This window comes from Aulostomus chinensis, chromosome 14 (assembly GCF_037954235.1).
Source record: "Aulostomus chinensis isolate RoL2024-O1b breed Wild chromosome 14, RoL_Achi_v1.0, whole genome shotgun sequence".
Taxonomy (NCBI): Eukaryota; Metazoa; Chordata; class Actinopteri; order Syngnathiformes; family Aulostomidae; genus Aulostomus; species Aulostomus chinensis.
The window spans coordinates 10777582-10805272 of NC_141333.1; the positions used below are offsets into that span (position 1 = coordinate 10777582).

General features: G+C 43.6%; 1 protein-coding gene across 6 annotated transcripts in view; it reads right to left on the reverse strand.

Moving 5' to 3' along the window:
- ephb3b (eph receptor B3b) overlaps window positions 1-27691 on the reverse strand; it is a 74026-nt gene that overhangs the window by 10902 nt on the left and 35433 nt on the right. For 2 of the 6 annotated variants that reach the window (XM_086225096.1, XM_086225095.1), the window contains exons 3-13: window positions 20833-20897; window positions 15901-16573; window positions 11812-11967; window positions 10455-10790; window positions 8219-8355; window positions 7478-7640; window positions 6853-6961; window positions 5060-5112; window positions 4753-4875; window positions 729-976; window positions 10-225 (exon numbers count right to left, since the gene is read on the reverse strand). In XM_086225096.1, the coding sequence (XP_086081222.1) occupies window positions 10-225; window positions 729-976; window positions 4753-4875; window positions 5060-5112; window positions 6853-6961; window positions 7478-7640; window positions 8219-8355; window positions 10455-10790; window positions 11812-11967; window positions 15901-16573; window positions 20833-20897 (2279 nt within the window). Of the gene's footprint in view, window positions 1-9; window positions 226-728; window positions 977-4668; window positions 4888-5059; window positions 5113-6852; window positions 6962-7477; window positions 7641-8218; window positions 8356-10454; window positions 10791-11811; window positions 11968-15900; window positions 16574-20832; window positions 20898-27691 lie in introns of all 6 variants that reach the window. The other 4 variants (XM_086225097.1, XM_086225092.1, XM_086225094.1 and 1 more) reach the window with 4 other exon arrangements.

Genomic DNA, 27691 nt, shown 5'->3' on the forward strand with positions numbered 1-27691 from the left:
GTCACTTACCAGCGAGCTAGTGTAGGTGGGGTCTGTAGGGTCGTCCTCAAGGAAACGGGACAGGCCGAAGTCTGACACTTTGCACACCAGATTGCTGTTGACCAAGATGTTCCGGGCAGCCAAGTCTCGGTGCACGTAGTTCATATCTGACAGGTACTTCATACCTGCTGCGATACCGCGCAGCATGCCAACCAGCTGGATGACGGTGAACTGCCCGTCGTTGAGCTGGCAAAGGAAAAGAGGGAACGACAAGGATGAATTGGATTGTAGATCAAGGTCGCATGTTCAAAGGGATATATGTTTATCTGGCTTTTACCTTGATTTATCCTCCCTGTCACTCTTTCGTCAGTGCCTTGTATTTTCCCTTGCATCTTCTCTTTATAACTGTCTCCTTACCTGCATCTTTCACATCTCTCTCTTTTTCTACCAGAACACTACATCCAGCCCTTTCCTTCTCCATATCTCCCTGTATTAGTCCCCTGTCTCTGATAGACTATATGATGTGACTTTGAAGCAGGGATCCATAAAAGACTGAGCTCTTTGTAAATTTCACATATTGCCTGAATGGGATCTGACACGTAGAAGACCTTTCATGGCTCCAAAAGAAAGTCAAATAATGAAAGGCAAGACCAAACCGATCTGGATGGGTATGTATGTATCTTATTATAAACCTTTTATCTAGTAAGTATGTGAGTGTGTTCATTTATTAATTTTTTTTTTTTACTCACCCTTAGAAAAGAGTCCAGTGCCCCATTCTCCATGAACTCTGTCACGATCATCACAGGTCGACTCTTGGTGACCACACCCTCCAAGCGAATGATGTTGGGATGATCAAACTGGCCCATGATGGATGCCTCTGAGAGGAAGTCCCGCCTTTGCCGATCAGTGTAGCCCACTTTGAGAGTCTTGATGGCTACGATGATCTCCCGGCGACCAGGCAGCTTGAGGCGACCGCGGCACACCTCCCCGAACTCTCCTGCGAGAGCCCAGGTGAGACAGCCAAGAGAAAACAGTAGAGACAGAAAGATGGAAAGAAGAAAGAGAGAGAGAGGGAGGGGAGAGAGGCATGACGGAAGAGTGGAGGAGAGTGGGGGAAAAGAGGGGAGAGGGGACAGTTAACTGGTTAGAACCAAGGAGCCTGGGAAGGGTAGCAGGAGGAGTGGGACATGGGGATTTGCAAGAGAAGCCAGGACTCTAGGCCACTTTGAAGGAATGGTGGTGATGGGGGGCATACAGTGACTTTGTGCTGTTAAAAACTACAGATTAAAAGAAACGGCATGGTGAGAGTGAAGCGTGACTTGAGCCAATGCATGTTTAAATAAATAAAATGGGTAAGGTAGGGTGATTGGAGCTGAAGGGAGGAGGGGAATGGGGGGTGGATGGGGGGGGGTGCTAAGCTTCAGAGGGGCTAGAGAAGCGAGCACAGGAGGAGGAGATAGGTGGAGATAGAAGCTTGGGTGTTCTGGGGGTTGTGGATGCTTTACGTTTAGAGTCTACACCAAGCGTGTGCACAGAAAATTTACAGCGTGTGTGATGCAAAGGTGACAGTGAGGGTAGACAGGAGAGAGAGAGGGACGGGGTGGGGGGCAACGGAGGAATGGAGGGATGGATTGAGGAAGGGGGGCAGAGGAGAGGAGGGGGAGAGGGAAGACAGGGGTTGAGGGTTCGTCACTTTTTAGGCGAACGCTTGGAAGAGACGGGTTTCAAGTAGTAGCCTCAGCAGTAGAAGAGCTGTCGTAGTAGTAGTAGTAGTAGTAGTAGCAGTAGTAATGGTAGTAGCAGAAGCAGTAGTAGGGATTCCCATCTCTGCCATCACAACGTCCTCCATTTTGGCTCAGATACAATGCTAAGAAACCTCAAAACCTCACATGGCACAGTCCTGCAGCTTTTGAGCAGAGATATTACTATCAAGTGAATTCAACACATTAAATATTTAGCTATAGCTACAACAATAACATCAAATATCAGGGAGGGTATCTAAAGTAGCAAACACACAACCACAGACTGGGAGAGGTAAGAAGTGCAAGGAACAGGTGTCACATAAACTCACTTTTATGAATTGCTTCCCAACCACTTTAAAAAAGCGTTGGGATCAAGCCGATCTAGGCTAGAACTCCTGTCATAACCGATGCCCCATCCCAATAGGATTCATATTTCGGGGGGGAGGGTTGAGAGAAATAACTATTAGCCTTTTGTGACTAGACGACAAATCACATAAATTGCTTTGCAAAGCCCACGCGTTCCCCTGACTATGATGCGTAGGACAATATGTAAGAGGGTCGTAACTCACTTAACAGGCTCGTGGGCTCTGATTTTTTTGGGGGGGGGGGGGGGTTAGTGTTTCGGGAGCAACTTTATGAGCATCAGTTGGTAAATTTTGTTTCGAACGCACAGTTTGATGAAAAGGAGGTAACAGGAAACATCCATCCATCCATCCATTTTCGATACAGCTTATCTGTTAAGCATCATGGGGGGGGGGGGGGGGGGGGGGCTGGAGCCTTTACCAGCTGACATTTGGGTGAGAGGCAGGGTTCACCCTGGACGGGTCACCAGTCCGTCGCAGGGCCATCAGGAGCAATTGGGCTCAGTGTCTTGCTCAAGGATACTTGGATATGGCATGGCACATAATTGACTGACTCCAGGCCCAAGCAGATATGCTGTCAGCCATTTTAAAGATAGAAAAATCAGCATTTGTAACCCAATCAAGAGAAAAGATTATCCTCGGGACAGAGAAATGTGCATGTAGACTGTTGGAAAGACTTGCAGGCCGACATTTGTATTCCTCCCTTTGGCAGGAGTGTAAAAGTCAAGAGAAACAACAAGCGTTTTGGAAGGATGATACCGGACCTGAAGGGCAATATTTCCAGCTTCCATGTCTCTAAAGACATTCCATGTTTTTTCCCATGTCATAAACTTTTATGACAGAGAAACAAGGAAGGAGTACAGGATGTGAGGGACGAGTGGGTAAGCCTTTGTTTCACAGTCCAGGCTTTCATGTGACTGTGGATGAATGGATGGTTGCACTTTGCGGGTGCTGTCCCCTGAACCATGACACACCGAGCGAACTGACCAAACACAGCCAGATACTTGAAATGTTGTTTTGTTTTCCTGGATCAAACTGACCACCAATATAATACACGTTGTTGTCCTTGTTTTATTATGATAATATATTCTTTTCCATAGTTAAAGATAAACGTTGTCAGTAAGTTTGAAGATAACGGAGAGGTTATGCACGGTGAAACAAATTGTCTGTAATTACCTGAAGAGATTAGCAGAAAAAAAAAATTACACACGTGTAAAGCACACGGGATTAATGCTTCCCTTGAAACATAAATCCTATCAGTATGGGGCTGTAATGATTTCATTTTTTATTTTTTCAATCCACGAATATGCTTTCATCTGACTCGTGGATATTCCAGCAGTAAATTTACAGCGATGTCATAATAATTTATAGTCAAATCGTTGTCCTTGCACAGCAGCTCTCCTCTTCCAGTGGTCGGTTTCACAAAGATAAACTTTGACTGTGGCTTAGATCTAATTAATAGTCAGACCTCTGGTCTAAATTGATCGGTTGAACAAAGCTCTAAAGCTATTTCAGGCAGGAAGAATTTAAACAAGGAGTAGTCAGGAATTATGGGTAAACAAAGTTTTTTCCCCAAGTGAAAAACACGGTTGATCAGACTATGTTCACTGCAGAAAATGTGTTTCTTCTACACATATTACTGGGGAAAGTACCACCAAGTCCTTCCATTGGCAAAAAGCTCTACTCTGCAGTAAAAAGCACAGGTGGGGGCCATTAACACATTACTAACAACCATAATTTTCATAAATCTAGATGTTTAAATCAATGCATAATTCTTTAAAATAACCTGATAGGCTCCAGGTTGTGTTCACAGCCTGCTGATAACAAACCAATGGGTCCATTTGTCTGTGTGACATTGACAGTGTGGCTTATCATTTTTTTCTAAGGGCGTATTACTTAAATGTTATTGTTGCAATATTGCAGACATCCCTGGCAGTTTTTGCAATCTACACGATTGCAAGTATGGGCTCCAATGTGTGAAAGTGTAACTATTTAATGTGGAGTGTGTCTGTCTCTTGCTCTCCCTCTTAGATACACACACACACACACACACACACACACACACACACACACACACACACACACACACACAGTGACTCACCACATTCTCATTACTAAATATTTCCAATTAACACTTTCCTTTCTTATTTCTTGTCTCGTTATTCGCTGTATTTTGCTCTTTTCTGTCATTTTGCAAGTATTATGTCTAGAACCTACACATTAGTAATTGAAGTAAAAGATTCAAATTATTTGAACAAATAAAAGTAGTCAAAAGTCTCTTTGTGAATCCGCTCCCTGGGTTGTGTTTTTTCTTTTGTTAACATCACAGTTGAAACAATAATCCAGCACACAAAAGGTGTTACATCTACTCCAAACGCACATGATGAGGGAAACAACGCAAAAGGTACTAGGATTGTGAGTTAAGCTAACTTACAAAAAAAAATAGGATATATAACTAGTACTACTTTCAACACAGGAGTGCTGGTGACATCTGTAATACTGGAGAAGGGGTTTCTAAGAGGTGGCGAGTGAGGCAATGAGGGGGGAGGGGGGGAGAGGGCTAGCGATGAATTGAGTGAAAGTACCGCTTGGTGTGAAGTCCTCTAACGGAATGGCCTGGAGGTGACTACCAGTCTTCCCCCTGTAGCTCAGGAGCTTTGGTGGGTTACCTGCGCCGATGACCTCCTCGATCTTCACGCAGGAGACGTCAATCTCTTTGGCAAACTCCCGCACTGCTTCGTTTGGGTCCTCGTAGGTGAAGGGGTCAATGTAGACCTTCATTCCCGGCGTGACTATAGGGGATTCAGTGGCAAGAACAGGAAAGTGAATCTATGCTGCAAAAGTAAGTTTACGCAGTGTAATGCTCTGTAAACCTTAAATCATGATATTGCACTTGATGCTAAAACCAGAGTTGGGGGAAACATAGGAATACTGTAGTTGGTAGAAATGGACGGACATGTCAGCAAAGAGACTTACTGTACTGCTGCAGTTTCTCTGTGTATTCCGACTCTGAACCATTTCTCTGCTTTCTGTAGAGAAAGATGAAAACAACTGAGTCACATGGACCGCAGCAGGGTGCAAATGCTGCAGAGGAACATAAGAGACGTAACCACGCTATGATGACGACTGCTGAAGATGTTTTGCCTTGTGTATTGGATACACCGTAGATGAAGACAACATCAGTGGATGGTGGTTAAAAAAAAAGATTCCTACTTGCAGACACCAAACAAAACAATATCACACCATTGTCTGAAGCTGTTCACTCTCTGTACCTCTAAAATGAGCAGCCCAGACAAACACAGGCTCAATCAGCAAGCATGCGACTGTCTCGCCTTCCTCACCCTACAGACATGGAGCTGTTTGTTTAATTCATTCTGCCTTTTATTTTCTGCTCATAGACGTTTGCTCTCCTGCTGTCACTGCGCTACACCATGTTTCTCTGTTTCTGTATTCTCATATTTTTTCCATGTTTTCCTTCTGCAATTCGGGGGGGTGGGGGTGGACGGGGGGTACACACAAAGACGATGACAGAGCGAGGGGGCAGGGCTGTTGAAATTACATGTTAATGTGCTTCCTTTGTTGTCTAACCAGTAACCAGGGCAATAATACCCGATGGTGATTTGCATCTTATTTCCAATTATAATTTGGTTCCGGAATATGCCGAAGCCCTGCGTTTTTGTGTTATTACTATTTTCTTCTTATTCTTCTGTGGCTGTCTAAGCAGTGGTTAAGCCAAGACCCTGAGAGACACACATATACACACAAACAGACAGATACACACGTACGCACACACACACACACACACACGTGCGCGCGCGCACACACTCACACACACACACACAATGTAACGGTGCGAAAATAGAGGAGAGCGAAAAGGCAGGAGGGAGCAGGAGGGAGATTATTATTCAGTCTAGCGTGACCGATGCCCACGCTTGTCAGCCGCTGCCTAAACTGGCTTGTGGACGGAACCCAGTGGGCGTCAGTCAGTGGTAGATGCCAACCTCTCACACGCGTTTCACGTGAATCAGTAAGAATTTATTTACATAAACTGACATTAATTGATAGGAGAATTACTGTAGCCATTACTTGCCAAACCCTAAAATCAACATTCTACTAATCTGAGACACAGGGATACAGATGCGATCCCCATTAACTGGTTTTAAGTTCGGTTTGTGTTTCTGTTCCATACATACAAATAAACAGTATGTCGGTAAACAAATGTGGTTAAACCCAGCTGATGCAATGTCAGTCTTTGTGAAAGGTGTTAGCCACAGTCAACTGGGCCCAGCAGACAAGGGAGCATCTGGGTTCTTTGTGGTCAGGTGCCCGCACAGTCGATTCTGAGTGCCGGGCCATGAGGGCAAGCCTATCAGGCCCAACAGCTGCTCCATCATGCTGTGTCCAGTGAGCAAAGTAACATTTCCAGTCAAAGCTGCTTACTATTCACAGATTCAGAAGACTAGTCTGGCATCTAGTGGCATCACAGGTGGCACAGCGATCCACTGAGACTGTTCTGGGGTGGTTTGGAGGACGTGCATACAAAGTTGACATTTGTAGCAATCTTTTTTCTTTTTTCTTTCAGGTTGAATTAAAAACTATCTTTTACAAATGTGTCTGAAAGTCCTTCTGTTTGAACATGTTCTGATGGCTCTGGAAAAGTCAGTGAGTAAAACTAAGGGCATTTTCCACTCTGTTACCACACTGCTACCATGCCAATTTCCTTGTGTATTAAGTTATTTAGAAAGCTGATTGAAAAATTGTATTCTGACCTGAGGCAGACGATGGCGATGACCACAACCGCAATGATGAAGACCAAGGTAGCAGTGGCTGATCCGACGATGAGTGGTAGCTGCTCCTGCCACATCTTCGGTGGGTCAGCTTAGGAGTCAAGGAGAGGAAAAAAAAAGATTGCTTCAAGACATTGTCACAGTTCTAATACAGTACCATACTGGATGCATACAATTTGCCTAGCCTATGACTGCCACCCTGTGTGGTCTCCCATAAGTCTAACAATAGGCTAGTGCAGCTTGCCTCTCACACCCACGTTAGGGTTTTATGCTTACATAAGTTAAAACATGCCCTTGTGTTCTTCAGACTGTATGAACAGAGAGTAAACCGGGATTAATATCTGCCTTTGTGAAGAGTGCAAGACGGGTTAATGCTACCTTTCTCTTTAAAGTCGAGTATGAAATGATACCTTCACTGACTGCAAAGAAATTTTCATCAATTTCTCTTCAAGGATTCCATGTCTTTTTAGTATGCAAAAAAATACTCACTCTTTGAGCTTTGAGCCTCTATTACGTAGGAAAGCTTATGCACAGAAATATTATAGATGTATTACTGCTAATCCTCAAATAACCCGATGTATCCCTGATTAATAAAGTAGGAACATACTTTGTAGGTTGGTGCTGAAGTCGGCTGGGGTGCTGTAACGCCCGTAACCTGCCACTGTTCGGGCACGGACCTGTACCACGTACGGTGTACCAGCCTTAAGACCTTCAATGCGGGCGTTGCTCCGTTGGGCGGTCATTGTATGAGCAATGGCCTCGCCCTGATCCTGCAGGCAGAGATGATCAGATATAAGCCTGCTGTGATTCTCTACATTTTCTGACATGGATGACCAATTTAACCATGAAGGTTGGTGAAAAAATATGAAGAAGAGGAAAGAAAAAAAGGAAATACTAAGAAGCACATTGCAGCTGGCGTGTTAATCCGTTGGGAGAAGGACAAGACAACAAACAGAGCAGATATACACTGAGTGCCTTTGTTTACTCCCTGAGGCCCATCCAGTCACAGTTCTATGGGCCCCTGGAAAATACAGAAACTTTGCAATGCATGGATTGAGAGAGGACCGGGGTAAGAGGGAGGGCAAAAGAAGAAATGCAATCGGGGGTACAGAAAAGGGCAGAGCGTAATGGGAATATGGGAAATGGTTGGGAACAGAGAGAGAGGAAAAGGACCATGGGACATCCAGGAAAAGAACGTGGGGAGTAACAAAGATTGGAGACGGCGGTTCTCCTCACTGCAACCATGTGTTTATCCAGAGGCATTGTTTTCCACATTCACAGAAGTATGGGTAAAACAGTGACTAATTTGTGTCAATGAAATTGGATTGAATTAGAGGTGTTGACTTACATTGCCGCTTACCTTCTCATGGTACTTAATCTCATAATCCAGAATGATTCCATTGGGTTTCTCTGGAGGCAGCCAGGACAGGCTCATGGTGCTCGCTGTGGCTGCCATCAGGTGAACTGTGGGCACTGCAGACGGAGCTACAAGAGGCAAAATGAATTTTTTTTAAAAATCCACGTTTTTAATAGTTTTCTGTGTGTTATGCCTTTTCAAGTTCTATAGCCCCTTTTGTATGTTCACATAAGCCTAAATACAAAGTCTTAGGTGGTGGGCTTTGTGGAAAGCTTTGGCCAGTAGTTAGTATGCAGAACCATTCCTCACTAATGCTCAACTTTTCTCTCCCAGAGTCCTTGGGAAGGGAAGAGAGGATATCTAATTCTCCCGTGACAACTGACTCAAACTGTGAAACTGATGGATAAGTCTCTGGTACATGAAGTTAATTTTGTCTTACACTAATTGTGTGAGAGTGTAGGAATGAGCTCTCACGCACATGCAAAAATACAGATTCCTTTTCACAAATTAAAACAGATGCTGAAATAACCACTGCTGGCTTTTTTGCTCCATCCGCAAGGTGAAGTGTTACCTCCAAGCACACACGTAAATGTGGACACTATTATACATTATACATCGCTGCAGGCACTTGTAGACAAGAATAAAACACACAGGCCCTCCACCCACCTGAGTGTTCTATACTTTATCCACATGTGCCTATTAACCGCCAAGTACTGTCTGTCTCCCTTTTCTAAGTTCAGGCCTGTTCTGTATCTCTGACTAACTCACTGCTCTCAGTCTACTTCATAGCTTTTGTTTCATAACTTCAACTGTCGCTCTCACTTTTCCCTTTACTTGCCTAATTTATTCCTTTTTACTTTCCACCACAGCGCTTTGCTTTTCATCACCTTAACGGACCAGTATCCCTTCCCTGTCTATGCCTTTCTCCCCTTACTTCATCCCTTCCCCCAGTCCTCACATTTTTGTTAAAACTTTTTAATCCCCAGTTTTTTTGTTCTTTGATCCCCCATACATTTCCTTACTCCCTACCCAACTTGTGTTTGTGGCCAGACATCCTTCTGTTTCTCTTCGCTCCCCAAGCTTTCCTTTTTCTCCCTCTCTCCCTCCCCTGCCAGACCATTCCATCCCAGACCTCCACATTTCTCTTTCTCTCCCAGAAGACAATGCTTTCTGGGCATATCCCCTGGTTACTCTTGCCAGGGGATTAGGGTCCCTCCTCTGGAGGCTGAAGTAACCATGGAGGTGGCCCCCAGGGCTTATCACCACCCTATTATTTATTTTGGTTCTTAAAAGGTGAATGCACATGTGGGAAGGTCTTGGGACTACACCAGAGGATAATCTAATCACAGATGATGCTCTCTTGCCCCCTCCTTGCATTTCTGCTGCACCCATCTGGCCTGGGGCACCCACTGATGGACACTGGTCCTTGTCAGTACACTCCCCATAAAACAATGAGTGCCTAACATGGGGCTCTGTGGAGCCTCTGGGTCTTAGACCCGCAAAGAGAAGGTATTCCTTAAGCATCTTTTAGGAGCAGGAAGACAATTGTGGAGGACAAGGCTGGAAAGATGATGGGGGGTGGGGCAACAGATAATCCTCAGTGTTGTCTAATCCTGCCGAAAGCAAATTTAACATAGCGCCTAAACCCATCCAAGGAACAGCTTAAGAGCCCTTGGAGAAGAACAACAAGACTACCATCTCATAAGAACAAAAGCAAAGAGGAAGATCAACAGCATTCAACAGAACATGTCTATCTACCTACTCTACCTATCGAACTTTAAATTCAGTTCACATGGTACATCTCGAGGCAAATTCCAAACTTATCATAGCTCATCAAACAGAAAAAAAAGGAACTGGTTGTTACATTGACCTAGTTATGTTGCCGTGGGCTGGTTGAGCAGTGGGTTGGAGGCAGTGGGCTGCTAGAATACTGAAGGTTCAACATGTTGAATACACACTGCCTCGCTATTGCTATTTGGAGTGGTGTTAGTACAGAGCATGCTGTGGGTGTGTGAAAAAGGTCCTTTTCTAAGCTCATTCAGAAGAATGTCTTCCTTCTCAATTCGTGTTCAAAGGCAAAATATGTAACATACTCCTACACACACACACACACACACATACAAAAATTGATCACTAGTTCTTAAGCAGAGAAACAATTCTTTGGCATCTTTTTTTCAGACTTCGAAATTTTTGACACATAGCCACAAGGCTGCAGAGTTCTACCTACCAGCCTGATTTGTGGTGATGTTCACTGTGGAAAACTGAGGTGTGTAGGGGCTCTTGTTGGAAACACCGTTGACTGCCTGGATCTCAAAGCTGTACTGTGTGTGGGCTTGTAGGTTACGGACTGCCACTCGACGTTGGGTAAGTCCAAGGTGTCGTGGTGAGATGTCTACGTTGTCATCACACCTTGAGCACATTCCCCGTTCCGGCAGGCATTTCTTACAGATGACATTGTAAAAGGTGTCATCCCGGCCCCCCAGGTCTCGTGGCTCACTCCATTCCAGTACAAGCGAGGTTTCATTAACACTGGAAATGACATTGCGTGGTGCGGAGGGGACCGCTGCAAAAGGGAGGTAAAGAATGGATGAGGTGAGGAAAATAGGCTTGGAATGAGAATGAATTTAATCTCCGTACACAATAGGTGAAAGAAATTTGTCTTGGTGACAGTGCGGTGATACACTCTTTATAATAGAGAGATCCATATTGCCAAACACAGTTTACATATCATTACACATTAGCATACATTATTCCATAGTGTCTATCAACATAATTCATGACCCCCAAATTTTCCTTTTGCTCGTGTATTGTTCCATTTTTCATGCATTAACTAGAACATTTTTTCTTCCACATAATGAGAGTCCGTTCCAGCAATTCTTCACAAAAACGAGGACAGGAGTTCAAATTTGAATTGCATGCTCAATTCCATCGTGTGTGTGTTTGTGTGTGTGTGTGTGTGTGTGTGTGTGTGTGTGTGCGTGCATGTGCGCGTTCACGTGCATATGTGTGTAAAATGCTGGGAGGGGCAGGCAAGAAAAGCTATTGGCAGACACTTGGCAATTCTTATCCAATTACCAGCGCTTTATCTCTTTCTGCACTGTGGGAGAATCAGACCCCCACCCCAGCAACAGACAAAGATATTCCTCTCTCTTCCCCAGTGAATGAATTTGCTCCTACATGTGCATGTTTCCTCTTAACGAAGGGCCCTGCTATGGAAGATTTTCTCCACTTTTCATTTTAGAAGAGGCTGACGCGTTGAGTACAGATAGACTTCACTGTGAGGTAGCTGGGGAGAATGATAAAGTTTTGGAAGGAAAAACAGGCAAGAAGCGTTCGCCTGCTGTGTGAGGTGGTGGGAACATCCTCCTGGGTTGATAAAAGCTACTTGGGGCATCATTTAGAGATTTACATTTACCTCTTGGTTAAAAATGAGATTTAATGGCTACCAATAAATTTGATGACTGTCTGTATTTAGACAGGGGAGAAAAAACATGTAGTCTTGTTTTTGAATGAAGTGTAACAATAGTATCATAGATTTGAAATATGAAAGTACTATTGGGTCGCCTCAAAGCTGTCTCACTTACTTGTGCATGCAGAGTCAGGAGAATCTGTGTCTGAGCGGTAGTAACCATTCCGACAGGAGCAAACGCTGGCTGCTCCAGAGCTTGCACGACTGTTGGCTGGGCAAGGCAAGCAGAAGCTGTCCCCTTGCTTGAACTTGAATGTGCCAGGGCTGCAAGCTGATGGGAAAAGAGAGAAAGATGAAAAAAAGAAAAGTGTGAAGAATAACTCGAGATATTGATTCTGAGCGTGTTCGTTGAGAGGCAGAAGGGTTTTTGAACAGCGCATTGCTTTTTTTTAATAATTCCACGGTCACATGCAGTCAACTCAAATTATACACATGACTCTCAGAGCCAAAAAAGATGGCAAAGAGCTTTAATCTGAATTATGCTTTTTATGTTGTACATGAAATCAGAGGTAAACACGCTACTTGTGAACGTGTACAAAAAAATGTGTCTCAACACAATCGTCCAGAGATACATGCCTGTGGACACACATAACAGCCTGGCCTGAAGTCATTTCAATGTATGCAGTGACGTCCCCGAATGCACGTCCGCATCTCTCTACACATCCTACCTCTTGATATTTCCTGAGAGACAAACAAACATTAAAACACCTCACTGCTTATTGCAGGTGAGCCCTAATTAATTAGACTGACAACACTGCTAGATATAGCAAATGCATTATCTCCATTTATGGCAGCTATTTGGAAGTTTACACCTCTAATGATAAGTTGCACACATATGAGGAAGCTGACAGCAGCAGCAGCAGCAGATCCAGAACACTTTTGCAGGCTCTATATCTTTGATAAACCGTCTTGTGAAAAGATGAATGAGTTCACAGCGGTGCTTCATAAAAAAAAGCTGGTGGGAGAAGCCAAGTTTACAGGTGCCAGTATATTAGCTGAACCCACTAGCATATTTACACGTCGATATCAAGGACACACTGCCACGTTTGTCTCTCTAAATGAGTATTATCACCTGAGTTTGTTGATATAAACCAAGGTTGGAGTTCAAAATTACCACTTCCTGCTCCTACTGTGTTCCTATTTGTGAAAATTCAATATTAGCACATAGCCACCATTTGCCTGAACTGTGTACATTAGCGCTGAGCGTGTTTGTTCTTCCACCATCAATCAGAGTTATCCACACCACTAGCTAACAAGAAGCACTGCTTGATGAACAGATAAAAATGACAAAACAGGCCCCTTTTTTTTAATATTCTGACCCATTCAAACATTTAGGTTCATGTTACACAAAATGTGAGCAACTTTCAAACTCACAGCGTACGAGAATATTGATTTTTGTGCATGTTAGCTTAACGAAAGACAGAGAGGGAGCATCCCTATTAAAACTGGGTTGAAAGTGCTGATCAATCACTTTTAAGCGAGTAAAGGGGTCATCTCCTTCCTTTCATCCATTTTCCCCTTGGAGGAACCAATAAAGAATGTGGAGGAAAGAGAGACAAGGGGGTAGAAAACAGAGAGAGAAAGAGAGAGAGAGAGGTGGAAGAGGTGGAGGCATAGAAAATGCTAATCCTGCAGGCACTTTTTTTCTCTGTCTTTTTCCTCCCCACTCCCTTGTGTCTTATCCTCTCATGCAGAACATTGAGCTTAAGGAGCTGATTAAAATGAATGCTGAAATTGGAAAGTGTGGCGCATGATGAAAAAAAAAAGTAAAGTATATTGGGGGTGAAAAATGTGCAGCAACCAAGTGGAAAGGCAGAAAGGGCTCATCGATTAATAGTAATGCAGACATCCTTACTGTAACTTGGGTGGTGTATTAATGAGAACAATGGCCTTCGGATTAAAAAGAAATGAGAAAGGGAGAGAAAAAGTAGAGGTGGAGCTGAAGGAGATACTGTATTTTGGAACAAGGACAGTAAAGCAGAAAGGAGAAGAGCCAAAGGATGATGAGAAATAACGATCGAGTTAAATAGTGTTAGATGATAGGAAAAAAAAAAGGAGAGAAGTGGACCAGAGCAAAGGCAGAGTGAGAGGTTGTATCCCTCGTGGTTTCCAGTGAAGTTTGATTAGAGAACGTTTTATCAGGTCTGTGTTGCCAGGGCTTTAACCTTGAGCTGCCCGGAACAAACAAACGAGTTTCTAGCCACACGGACTGGTGTTATCCTCTTTGTTTTACATGGACATTCTTATTCTGAAGGGAAGCATGTATTCAATATCCAAGAGTCTGTCAGAAGCTGCCAGTTTAAGGGCACTTTCACAACTCTGGTCTGTTTGACTAAGTCTGAACCAAATTGAAATTGATACATTTGGTTTGTTTTCTATTAAGTCTGGTTCAGTTCCACAGAGCACAAATTCAAGGAGACTAAATGAAAAAAAAATGTATTTGCTTAGGGGCATACATTCATGTGCCCACAGAAATCCTGCTAATTGGATAAGAAAAAAAAAGAGTCAACTCTTCAGTGCAGATGTCTAGCAAATATCAGAATTTAGCAAAAGTAAAGTCCAGTCTCTGTCAGGTTCCACGTCATCTTGTTTACATCTGGACAAACGTCGTAAGAAGACAGCCTATAATTTTCCTGCAACCGGGTTGGATTGTGTTCTCGCTGGAATCGAGCTGCTCTCAATTTTGCTAGGAAACAGAGGTGGTCTTGTACTGGATGTTCTGGTTCGCACCAAAGTATGATTATTACATTAACAAGTGCCAAAATGAACCACAACGCAACAAGATTCAGCACTGGGTTTTTAAAACGTCCTAAAAAGGTCTATCTGCTCTCTCCCTGATCTTCGGCACTGTACGAGAAAGACTGTCACTTCATCCCTCTACTACAGGCCAGGAAACTGAGGAAATGTGCTAAATGTGCACTAACTGTAGGTACAAGTAACCATCAACCCTGCTCATCAATAACCTCGCCAGCTCCCCCACCCTCCCACCTCATTCTGCTGTCTCCATTTGACCTACACAACCTAGGCCTAATTTTACGCCCAACACCCTCAACATACACACACACACTTTCCATTTATCCTCCCCTCTCGTCCTGCTGTCATCTGCACTCATTTCAGCCGAGACCTTGCTTTTTAAATTCACCTTGCTCTCAACCTCTGTGAACTCGTCATGTTTTCCATCAGACCTGAAACCATCACAGGGGCCTCCCAGCTTTCATAAACAGACAGCCTCTCCTGCATTTCCATTTATTTAGCAACCAGCTGCCAGGCAAAACTGAGGTCAGAAAGGTGAACAGCCGCCTGCTGACATTGTCATCTAGTGTGTATTATTTTACCCCTGTAGTCATTGGATTAATGTCTCAAAGAATACAAGGCAAATAAATGGATCATAATAATGTGACAGCTGGACCATCCAGTGACAGAGGCTGTTACCTGCAACGGAACGATACAGATTAGCTCTCTGCAGCGATCATTGTTACCACAGGCTGAGGCTTCTTACTACACACCCATTGTAGTTTTTGCTGTGAAGATGCCTTAGACGCTAAAGTGCAAATGTAATAATGTGATACATTATTGATCACCGTGGAGAAACTCCCCCTAAATGCACCCTTTAAAGGAGTTAGTGCTTCAGTCGGTGTATTTTTGCTACTTTAGTGTCAAATTATAAAAGATGACAATATGTGAATATTTTGCTAGTATTTGTGTTATAATTGTATGATTTTTTTTTTAAATCGAATTACTTATTCACACATAACGAAGGATTCACACGTCAGACCTGAGTTCCACTTGTGACTGCCGCTAATGTTTGAATTTGAAGGGGAAAATGAAGTGGCTAATGTGCATAAAAGGATTAAAATTAGATCTCAACTCACAAACTAAAAATCAAACATATGCGGCAGTATATCTCCACAAATAATATACTCTGATATGAACTCAGTGAATGAGGAAACTGAACACCCTGTCCGACTCTAAAATTAAGGAACCGGATAGAACCGCCGCCAAAGAGAAGTATAAATGATCACTGGAATTTGTGAAAGCAACTGGCTGGTTCACGACCAAAACTTGATGAACCTGCAATGGAGTTTGAAAATATAAATCAGACAACGTTTTGCCCTCACAGGACTTAAACCTCCGGTGCTCCAGAGTAATCCATCGTCACAAAAACTTCAGGATTACATAAAATTCCACTCGTGAAACCACTTACCTTGGCATTGAGTTTCCTTCATTGCAGGTTCAAAACCAGCCGAGCAGGTGCAGGCACCCACAGGAACCATCCACTCTCCATCACCATTGCAATAAAGTTTAAGTGGCACGGACACCTCCAGGGCATTGGGGACACAAGTTCCCGGTGCAATGACCAAGGACGTTGCTTCAGCTCCAGTTGCAGTCTCGGGAAAAACTGCAAAGTTGGCTATGGTGGTGGAGCACTTCTTATAAAAAACCCTCACTGAGATGAGTGACATGCAAGCACCAAGATCCTGAAAGGCCAAGTAGAACCCGGCTTTGGACAGCGGCCCGAAACTTCTTACTTTTGTGTTTACCCGTCCAGATTCAAGCATGGAAAAGCTCTCATCTGGGGCAATAGTGTCCACTTTCACGTATGGGTTTTCCATCCAGAATGGGCTCGTTGCTGTGGCTGAGTCTGAGTCGGACTCATAGTAGAAGAGGTTGAAGGTCTCTTTGCAGGAACCCGGGATGTTAGGAATGCTGTTGCAGTCACGTACTGTGAATTTCATCTCCACATATACACGTAGAACATCCTTTCTTGGAATAAAGTCACTGCGTAGCCAGTTATTCTGGTTGAGCTCGCGTACATTACACACTTGGTATGTCCGGATGGGATTCATAGCATCATCGTAGCCGCTCACTTCTTCCCACTACAAAGAAACCAGAAGAGGAAACATAAACAGGTCAGAGGCTATAAATATTCACTGATACATATAACATAATTTGGGAGAAAGACTATAGCCTGCGCTTAAACCTGAATAGTTACACTCAGTCATATTAAATTAATGATTGTACAGGGGGCAAAGAAACAGAAGCCTGTTTCCAACTGCTTTCTCTTGCCTTTGCCATGCTATACCTTTCATCTCTAGTTAGTCTAGCAAAAAGCCAGGGATGAGGACTGAAAATTCATCACAATTAGAGCAACCTGTCACCCCTTCAACACAGAGCTACCACAGCATGTTTGCCTCATATCTGTTTGGAGGAAGCATCCATGTTGCTTCACAACCAATTACACTTCATTTACAGAGCAATGATTGCAACGTCCTCTAATAGGACAGGGAAAAGGCGTCGCCTAACCTTCATGCTTCTCAGTTTTTACACTCCTCTACATCTTTCAATGCTACTTCCATACCCAGGGGGTGAATTACTAAGGATAAAATTGGATTAAATTTTCTAAACTTTGATTACCAGCTTCATTAAATGAGTGCAAGCAAACTAGACTGTAAAAGCTTTTGGTGTGCGAGACACTGTAATCTAATGCAATTTTCAATCTTGAATGAGGACACCACAATTAAATCATCTTACTTCAAATAGGGATTCCTGTGTGTATAGTATGTCTGTGTGGGTGGGTGTGCTGAGGGATCTGCTCTCTTTTCCAATCAGACAGTGTGCATTTGTTTTATTTTATTTTTTTAACAGCTAGGCTGGCAAAGTTGGCATAGCGGGAACAGAAATACGAAGGCAATTCAAAATGTTTTATATAAGATGTTGCGATGAATTAAAACATTTAAAAGACAAGGGAAATTAAAGGCAACAAAACAGACACAAGAGTAAATCTTTAAGTTGAAGATGATAAGAAATCGCATGACTGGAGCACTACTTCTCATGGCTCTCGTTGGAATTGCTATGTAAATCCATTAAAATCAGTCTGTGACTTTCTGATTACACAATGGTCTTTTTAATCACTTAGGCCATTTTGCCAAATAGCACGAAGAGAGAGAGAGAGAGAGAGAGAGAGAGAGAGAGAAAGTCTCATCTACAATTAAATTATGACACGTTTGCCTCAAAACATTTAGAACTCTTGCAAAAAAAAAAAAAAAGAGGCAACAATTTGATCTCAGGAGCCAGTTGTTTCCATCTGAGTGCTCAGCATCTTAATTAAGGCTGCGATATGGATGTGATGGAGACAAGGCTATTCATCCAAGACCCTAGAGGCCACAGGGAAGCGAGGGAGAATAGGCGTAGCTGGGCCGTGGCATTAAAACGATGGCCCGACAAGAGGCAAGGAGAGGGAGGAAGCAACCAGAGGGAATCGATAATCACCAGCCGGGTCAATGGGATAGCTAAAAGCATGAACTGCCAATGGATATTTAGTTCAGTGTAATAAATCACCCACTGCAACCGAGCGATATAGCCAAGTGTTTGTGAGAATGTGTATATGAGAGCACGAGGGAGCTTGAATGTATATGTGCGCGTCCGCCTGTTCTTGTGTGAATGTACAGTATGTGTGTGTGTGTGCGCATGTGTGTATAGAGAAAGGTCATCCCCGTGAGACACGGACCAGTGGCTAAACACTTTCAGCGCCTGCTTACCAAGCCTGAATGAATTAAGTGGGTCGTGTGAAAAAGGGTCAAGTTTCTTGGCATGGATTTCCAACAAGATGAATCTTTATGCAGGATTTGCATCTCTCTCCATTTTCTCTTTGTCCTTTCCAATCAAATCAGTAACATTGACTATCAGATCACAATGAACACAGCGTCTGTAAGGACCTAGGCAAAAATACAAATGGGCATATATTTCATTAGAATCGTTATATACTTTTTGTGTAATTTAGCCAGTTATATAATGTACGTGGAAAAAGAGATTTAGATTTCTTAAAGCAGAGAATGAGGTTTTCATAAAAAAACAACAACAAAAAAAAGATTTCAAGTGGGTCTTGATTACATTTGAGATAATACGGCATTGTTAGCTGGACCGCAGTAGCTGCAGCACGTTCTGCGCTAATGCTAATACGCTGGCATTTCTTTCTTTTTTTTATTTTTGCATGTTTGTTGTGATTAATGTGTGAAATAAGTCTAATTTTGAGGATATTTTAGTTGTTGCATGTTTTGGCAAATACTTAAGTCTGTGAAGCAGAGAATGATATACTAACAATAGCTTTTAGTAAACTATTAATGCTTTCGGAAAATCCTTCGAGTGTCATTTGTGATCCCTGGAGAGCCCGCCTGCTATGAAGTGGAATTCCCCCATCATCCACTAACTGTTTTAGAGGATAAATGATACATGATGTGGACACACTCTCTCACACACACACACACACACAAACAGACACACACTCACACATGTACACACACTTGTTTTGCGATCTTTGTGGGGACATAACTACACGATGTAACCTTTAAAAAGCACACTAGATTTTTTGGGAAATGTGTTTATTTACTATCCTCACTTGAGCCAGACAGGAAGATGGATCCCCTTGTCTTCTGTGTGGGTGCATTAGGCAGCTCAGAACCTTACAGAGTGGCTGACCCCTCGTTAGCTTAGCACAATTGATGGTGTCAGGTGGGAATTGATAGCATAACCCCAAAAATCCTCAAATAAATCAGGTTAAAGATCTTAGTCATTCCAGATGTAATCCTCCTCACCCTCTCTTACAGTGTGTCTACTTTTCCTTTTTAATTTTACATTTCTAGATGTCTCTGAGTCCTCAAATGGACCCTGATGATGTTCTATCTATGTAGCTTTTTAATATTGCATTTTCTATACGTGTTGTGTAACAGTGAAACAAGACAGGGGTGCTGTGACTCAGACATGGCCGGGCAGCATCCTGGATCGTTTGTTTGTCAGTGAGTCTATTTCTAAGAATTTTTTTTCCCTTAGAAATTGATTTTTATTTCTCTAATGCTGTCTCGCTCTCTACATTTGAACATATCTCTGAATTTTACTTCATCTTTGGCTCTCTCAGCTGACTATTCTGAAATATTTATCAACTGTAACACAACCGGCTGCGATATTCCAACTGTGAGACAACAAAGCTACACAAATAAACACACTTTTAAAACATTGTGCTCAAAAAACAAACAAACTGGACAATGAATTGATTTATTGGGGTAAGAAGAAAAAAATATAAAGAGTGGCCATAACTCGACAATATGCACCATCTGTGGCCAAAAAAAAAAAAAAAGCCTGAGAGAAATTAATCTTTCATTCGGTAATGTGGGAAATCTGGAGTGCAGGAGGCTCTCTTCAATCTCTCCATGTCTTGAAAAGGAGCATCTGTTGTGGGTTTGCTTGTAAAAGAACTAGGGAGGTGTTTTTTAAGTTTCTATGGCATTTTACATTGGAGCGGTGGGACCATTGCTGCCACGTTGCAGCTTAACGATGGGGAGGGAAAGAAAGATGGACGGATGGGAGGAGGAAAGGAGTGGACTGAAGTCTGTGAGGGGTTTGTCCTCCTGATTGCTGCAGCTGAGGTGGCTAGGGTGTCTTCATTAATGCTTAGTTACTTCGAAGTAAAGGAAAGGGTGGGTGACTTCCAGCAGCTGGGATGGAAATTCCCTGCCAGTGCGTTGGGAGTAAAAATAAATAATAATAAAAAATGGGGGCCCACCTTTCAGAATACAAGGGCCAAGTCAGAGGGCCACACAAAGCGATGGGAGGAGCGCTGGCTGTCTTTGAAGTAGAGAGGTCAAGACTCTTTTTGCTCCTCTTTAGCCCATTGTGGAGACCACATGGGAAAAGACGAGACTGTCACTGGCACTTTGTTTGTGGTAGATTTGGGCGCACTCGATATTCAACGGGTCAGTGGCGAGAAATATCTTAGAGGCTAGTTCATGAGGATGTTTTTTCATGTTTTAGGAGCATTGAGGCTGGTAGAACGGAACATCTGTGACTAGGCGGGTCATTCAAATTGGATTGCTGTGTGTCTTTTTTTCTGCTAGCTAAGAGGCATATCCTCTTGAATGCTAAAACATACCATTTAGAGTGATTTGCTGATGTAGGAGTGCTCAACTTTTAAGAAGCATGCAAATTTTTGCAAGTAGAGCCACAAATTGCACGCACACACCAACGTACCATATACCTTGAATACAAAAAAAGATGCTAGCTCTCCATAATTCCTTCTTCGCCCTGTGAATCCATTAATAAAACAATTTCATTCTTCATAAAACACACTGCATAATAAACTCACCCCGGTCTCAGGGTGCGCAGTCCATGCTAATTCCGTCGTGGCCCACTTCGTGTCCATCAGTGTCTCTGTGAACAGAAAGCAGAAAGAAAAAGATTCAGGTCACAGAGAGAGAAAGAGAGTGAAGAAGGAGGAACATTGTGACAGAGGAGATCAATGGCACTTTTACAACAATGTCATAAAACTTGTAAACTTATTCATGGCAGAGATAAGAGGCTCGCTGCTTTGAGAACTGTTGATGTCAGATAACTGGGTGAAAAAGTGCAAGACACACATGCAGGTTGGGAGTAATATATTCAATTAGACAAAGATGTATAGTGTGTGTGTGTGTGTGTGTGTGTGTGTGTGTGTGTGTGTGTGTGTGTGTGTGTGTGTGTGTGTGAGCTGAAGACCTCCACACAGCGGGACAGTTAGATGGAAGCGTCTGTGAAGTATTGTGTAACATTTTATTACAGGTCCTTGTCTAGCTAATTAGTCTCAGTTGGACATTTGCTTTTACACAGGGGAGAGGAAACAACTATGTGTCCCACGAAAGAAACAGTTCCCCTTCCCACAGGGCACTGCTGGTGATCACACACTTTTCGTAGACACACACTCATACAGTGAGTAACAGGTTGTTAAACTCCACAAGATATATAACCCAGCAGAAGGCTTGAATGGAGGAGAGGGTGTCATAAAATTAGGAGTCACAAAAGAGAAGCTCTTGACTGGACTAGAGGTCAATATGTTTCGTTTAGCTTCACTTTCTGTCAACACGCACACACACACACACACACACACACACACACACACACACATTTGAATGTAAGAACAAAATGGTGGACAGGGATCTCTCCTGCCTTTTTTCCTCTCCTCCACGTCTACCCCTCATGTTTCTACTGGCCGCCTTCGAGAGAGTGAGGAAGAAGACTATAAATGTTCAGTCTTTTACTACCTGGCGCTCAAGGCACGGTATGCAGCCACTGTTATTATCCCAACCACTGTGCTGTACTACAAGATAGTAAAAGATGATGAAACAACAGGGCACTGAAGTAAGTTGCACTGTCCCCGGTCATAGAAAGAAGTGTGAGATGTTCAATTATTTCTGCCACTCTCTTTTCATATCCCTGATATTCATTTGAACCCCGAGAAGTCTCGCAGCTCACTTTACGGCTCTACCACCATCTCTGACTTTTTTCTCCTGCCTCTTTCATCTTTGTAGAGTTTTCGCCAGGTAAGCTGACAGGAAACAGGAGTTGAGAGCAAAGTGGGAAGAAGAAGTTAAAAAAAGCAAAAAAAAAAAAAGAATAACACCAGGATTACCGTTGCTTCACTTCCTGCTGCCACCAATGCTGCTTTCAGGAGCACCAGAGGTAGCAAAAGTTAACACCCTCAAACTCAAAGAGTCCTTGTGAATTATGTCTTACTCTGCAGAGATGGCATGTGCCTACAGCTGGGAATTCCCATTGAATTGCACCCCCACATGCTTTGAATTACAGTGTCTCTGACACAAGCATGTGCCTATTACACTCGTGAGCAAACATGAGGCACAAAGGTTCCTGACAAAGGGATGTATCTCCCTGCATGAAGAGCACATACAGTCAGATTTCAAATGTAGCTATGGTTTTTTTCCCCTCAGGCTAAATGGCCTGTGAGCCAGTGAACATAGAACCGACTCCCTGGGAGTGGCTCCGAGAGTGAATATACATCTGCAGCTGCACAGAATCAATGCTGGCTCCTTTGTCACCAACTATTCGGTTGCGCTTTCTCTCTCCCTCTCTGTCTCTCGCTCTCTCCCTCTCCATCTCTCTCTCTCTCTCTCTCTCTCCTGTCACTTGTCTCTTTGCTGATAGTAAAACGAATCATGAATGCTGTCTGCTTTTGCTGAGAGGTCTCTTTGTAATGAGATGCAATGAGCCACATTTATCACTTAAGCAAATAAGAGCCAACAAGTGTTTTCATCGCAGAAACATTATCCGTGGATATTGGTTGCAGAACTTCCCTTGACTCATAAAATACCAACGTGAGATGTGGGACTTGATATTGATAGCTACACAAGCTGGTAAACTGGTGTGGTGGGAATGATACACCTCCGCTGCCTATAGTGGTGTGTGTTGTTATGAGTGGGCTGTTTGTCCTTAGAGCTCACCTTGCTGAAAATGACAACACACTGAAGCACAACAGCAGACGGGGAGAGTCAGTAAGGGAAGAGAGAACAAGATGTGGAGAACAGAGAGGAAGAGAGAGAGAGAGAGACATGCAAAGCACACACACACACACACACAAACACACACCTGTGCAGTCTGACTGTGGTTTGGGGGGGGGGGTGTCATTCAGGAGTGCGTGTGCAGCAGTAGCCCTTCCCTTCTCGATGCATCTGCATTGTTTAACCAGGCCTGAGCTTGTGTGTGTGCATGAGTGTGTCTGTGTGTGGGAGTGTGTGTATTCGGTGCAAAGCCCTGTATTGTGACCAAAGTGGAGCACCAATCCTGAGTCAATGGGCCAAAGCAAAAGCACTGGATGACCCCTCTCTAACCCGACCGCTCCCTCCCAGCCAGTGTGTGTGTGAGTATGTGCATACTATAGTTGTGTGTATGTGTGAATAACACATCAACCAACAGAAGCGCTTTGCAATATTCATGACTGTACAGCAAATCCAGACACCTGCACTGTCACAGTAAAGTCACACAGTAAAAGAAAAAAGCCGAAAATAAAGTGCTGCAGCATATGTCCACTCTACTGCTTTGTGTACGCTGCATGGAAGAGAAAATGTTACTTAAAAAAAAAAACTAACACAAAAGCGAGTGACCTCTGGAATCATCTTATGGTCCTGGATAAGAGAGTAAAATGGAAAATCAGAAGAAAACAAGAGGGAGGAATGGAAGGAGACACAAGTCTGAATATATGAGCCTCCTCACACACACACACACACACACACACACACACACAGAAAGTGCTCTCGTTTGCTTTTTAGCTCCATACTACACGCTTTTAGATCCTGGAAGTGTAAAATGAGAGAAGGAAAGATTGTAGCTTAGAGGAGAAAAAAGTGCGAACAGAGTAAATCAGGCAAATGAACATGCAAATTAAGTGGCATGACACACACACACACACACACACACACACACACACACACACACACACATGCAGGGAGAGAAAGAAAGCATGCAGATGCAGGAGGCTTTCCAGAATGCTCTCACTTTCATTCATTTTATCTTTTGCATTATCTACGTCGAATGAAAAATCAAATTTCTAACTCTTTCTATCCATTGGCCTGTTCTCTCCCTCCCTCCGTCACCAGGATGCCATAGTCCTCCTGACCTCTTTTCATTTGTCTCCCATTCTCCTTTTTTGCTGATCTTTAGGTCTGTGTTAAGCGTATTCACGCCGCACTGTGATGGATGTGACTCGCTGTGTGCAGGGGAATGTTTTTCAACCTCCTACCGCTTACGAAGACTATTCAATTAGCGAGTTACTGTTTGAGTAACCTGAGGACTGCTTTAGTAAACTGCTATTTATCATGGAGGTCAAATGCACCTGGGATTAGCATAACAACCATGGGGGGAAAATGGCAGTGACATTTGTTTTCTCTGCATGCTCTGATAGTATGAGAAAAATTGCAGGAATACAAACAGGCCTGGAGAGATCTTGTACGCAAATACGCACACACGCGCACACACACACACACACACACACACACACACACACACACACACACACACACACACACACACACATGCAAAGCCAACCCCTACGCTCTAATCCTGTAATGACAAGGCAGGCCTAATAACAGGGGAGGGCACTGAAGCATTCGTCCCTATGGCTGCATCCAACATACACACACACACACACACACACACACACACACACACACACACACACACACACACACACACACACACATACACATACACACACACACATACACACAGTCACAAACACGCACACACAGCACCCAGAGTTTCAACCCTCTTAAAACATTTCTTTGTTCAAAAAAGCAGACATCTTAAAAGAAAGAAAAACTAGAGGGACTGAAGGAGGAAAGGGGATGAAAGACTATTATTGAGGTAGAGGAATGTGTTTCACGGGGCTAAGTCCCCAGGTCGCTAGCAGACAGGTGATGGATTTAGCTTGGATCTTGCCGCGAAAAAACACTCTGAGCTTTTTAGCATCCCAGTCTTTGTTAGCGTGACCTCTCCAGATGACTGTTAAACTGAACCAAACTTTGTGGGAGTTAAAAGATGGTTTACGGATGTTAAAGACAGAGCAATTTTACCCAAACCATTTGTCAATGTGATAGTTTCCTGTTAGCTTGATTTTGAACTCAAAAACAAAATGGCGTCAACATCTCCCACTGATTCATGAAACATACTGACAATGGCACTTTGTTTCCACATTTTGTTTTCATCTAAAAAATATAATGAAAAGAAGCCTCCGCAACCCTTAATGACTTCTTTACCCAAAAATCCTTCCCTTCAGGCTACTCCTTGGGTTAATTATCTTCTCCGACCTCTTCTCCAAGTTGCTTTTGTTGTGTTCCTTCACAGTCAAACAGACCAAGCACATGGCAACCTGGCATGGGGTAGCCACTCCATTAAAATACTATGTCGCCTGGTTGCCAAACACTTGAGCTTCTGTTTAGCCCCAGAAACAGTGAAATGTGTCAACATTGAGAGCATGGACCCCACGCTCAACTTATTACAGCTATTAGCCTGATTGCTTTGTGTGCTATCTTTGTTAGCTCTGCCTTTGTCACCCAACGTGACGCTGTGGAACAGAAAGAGGAAGAGCGACATGGAAGAAAAGAGAGAGAGAGGGAGAGAGAGAGAGAGAGAGAAGGGAGCAGGAGGAGAGTTGTTATTGAAATTCAAATTATTCAAGCAGCCTTTTTGCCTTTGTGCGGGGCCAGAGTGCCGTGATTAGGAGAAGTCCCCTCCATTTTATGGCAAGACCTCCCCTTCAGCACCCCCCCACACACACACACATGCGCACGCGCGCACACACACAGACACACACACAGTAGTCACGGTAATTGGTTGCTGTGACATAGACAGGCCAAGGAGGTGACTCCTCTGCGGAATTCTTGAACGGACTTGCCTCCCATGACAAACCCCCCTCCCCCCCCCCTCCACACATACACACACACAAACACACACATTCACACTGCTACCTCTCACTGTCATTCATCCCACAATGGCTGTCACACAAGAAGTTTGTCCTGTGTTTGTGCTCAGGGCTACACTGCAGATGCCTAGCAAATAAGGTGTCCGTCTACCTTTCCGTCTTGCCGTTTTTTTCTCTCTCTCCCCCCTCTCTTTTTCTATCACTTAGTCACACTCTTGTATCGTTACTCCCCGTGGGGAAGGAACACATGTCTTTGCCCTCCTCATTTGTCCGTGGGCCCCGTGCTCTCAATCATTTTCCTTTCGTCAAACACACCTTGAGGGCGAATACTCCTTGAGTAATACCAGCAAAGCTTTCTTTTTAAATTTATGTGTCTGTCTGCTTCGCCCATTGTGTCCACAGTGGCGATTTGTGACAAGCAGCTCTTTCTCTACTGTGCTGGGACTTTGAGATATATAAACAATAATAAACAAAAAATGTTATTTTCTGTCAGAAGCTTTGAGGGAGCAGAACGCAGCACAGCGAAGAAGTTGAAATGGAAAAAAGAAGGAGCTTTGATCACAGCGAGGAGGACACTGTGAGCTAGTGCAGCTGCTTTTTGAAATTTCATTTACGAGTGTGTGTGTGAGTGTGTGTGTGTGTGTGTGTGTGTGTGTGTGTGTGTGTGTTCGTGCATGCGCGCATACTACTACCAAGGAGGGTATTGCCTTTTTTTTTCAAGGGCTCATGAAGTCTAGTCTAGTTCCTGTACTGCCGATGGAATGGGCCCCTTTGTCTTCACCCCCTTAGCTCTTTTCTTTCTCTCTCTCTCTCCCCCATCTTTCTCTCATCTCTCTCTCTCTCTTTCTCTCGCCCACTCTCTATCCCCTTCTCTCACTAACTCCCCTAATTACAAAGCACACACAGGATCTGACGAACAGGTAGCCCTTAGGGCAGCTGTCTGTAAAACCAGGTGTGCCTCCCCTCTTATGTGAGTGTGTGTGCGTCAGCATGTGTGTATCGGAGCGTGGTCATACGTGTGCCTTGAAGGAGGCATCGAAGACATCAATATACATTTAAACTTAACTGAAGCGGGAGCTTTGTTAAATTTCAGCGCTCCTATACCAGCCATGTATTGAATTCAAACTAATTTTATTGTTTCATTGAATGTTAACTAACTACAATTTCTGACCAAATCATTTCTTCTGCTTCCTTATTATGTGGATTTACCAGATAACCACCAAAGCGACACCCAGCTGACTACACTGTCCCAGAGGTTCCATGAATATCTCTGTGTTTGGGCACTCCTGAATAAGTCACGGGCCCTTTTTCAACAGAAGCGACAACATAACACACTCAAACACACACATTCGCCGCCATGGGTAAACCATTAGCTTTGGTTTTATAAGCTGTTCTCTCCAAATCCATCTCTGGAAAGCCTCAGTGTTAATTCTGGTTCCTGCATTGAATCACAAAACACCTCAGTACCTCCATCTAATAAACAAATAATTCGTTGACTGGTGGTAACAGCATCAGTTTAACATAGAGCTGACTGTCATGTTTTCTGCTAACTCAAAGGCTGCTGAACCTGCAACCTTCTTGTTACTGCTTCATTTCCCTCACTGCCAGAGCTGCACTTATCATGTTGCTCCGTGACGAGACGGGAATCGTGAAAGCTTTTGTTCACCATCTGCAACATTCCACATTTATCTTTATGCCCCCTCCCACCCCACCCCACCCGCTTCATTGATAATGATCTTCATGCGTGTGCTGCTCTCAC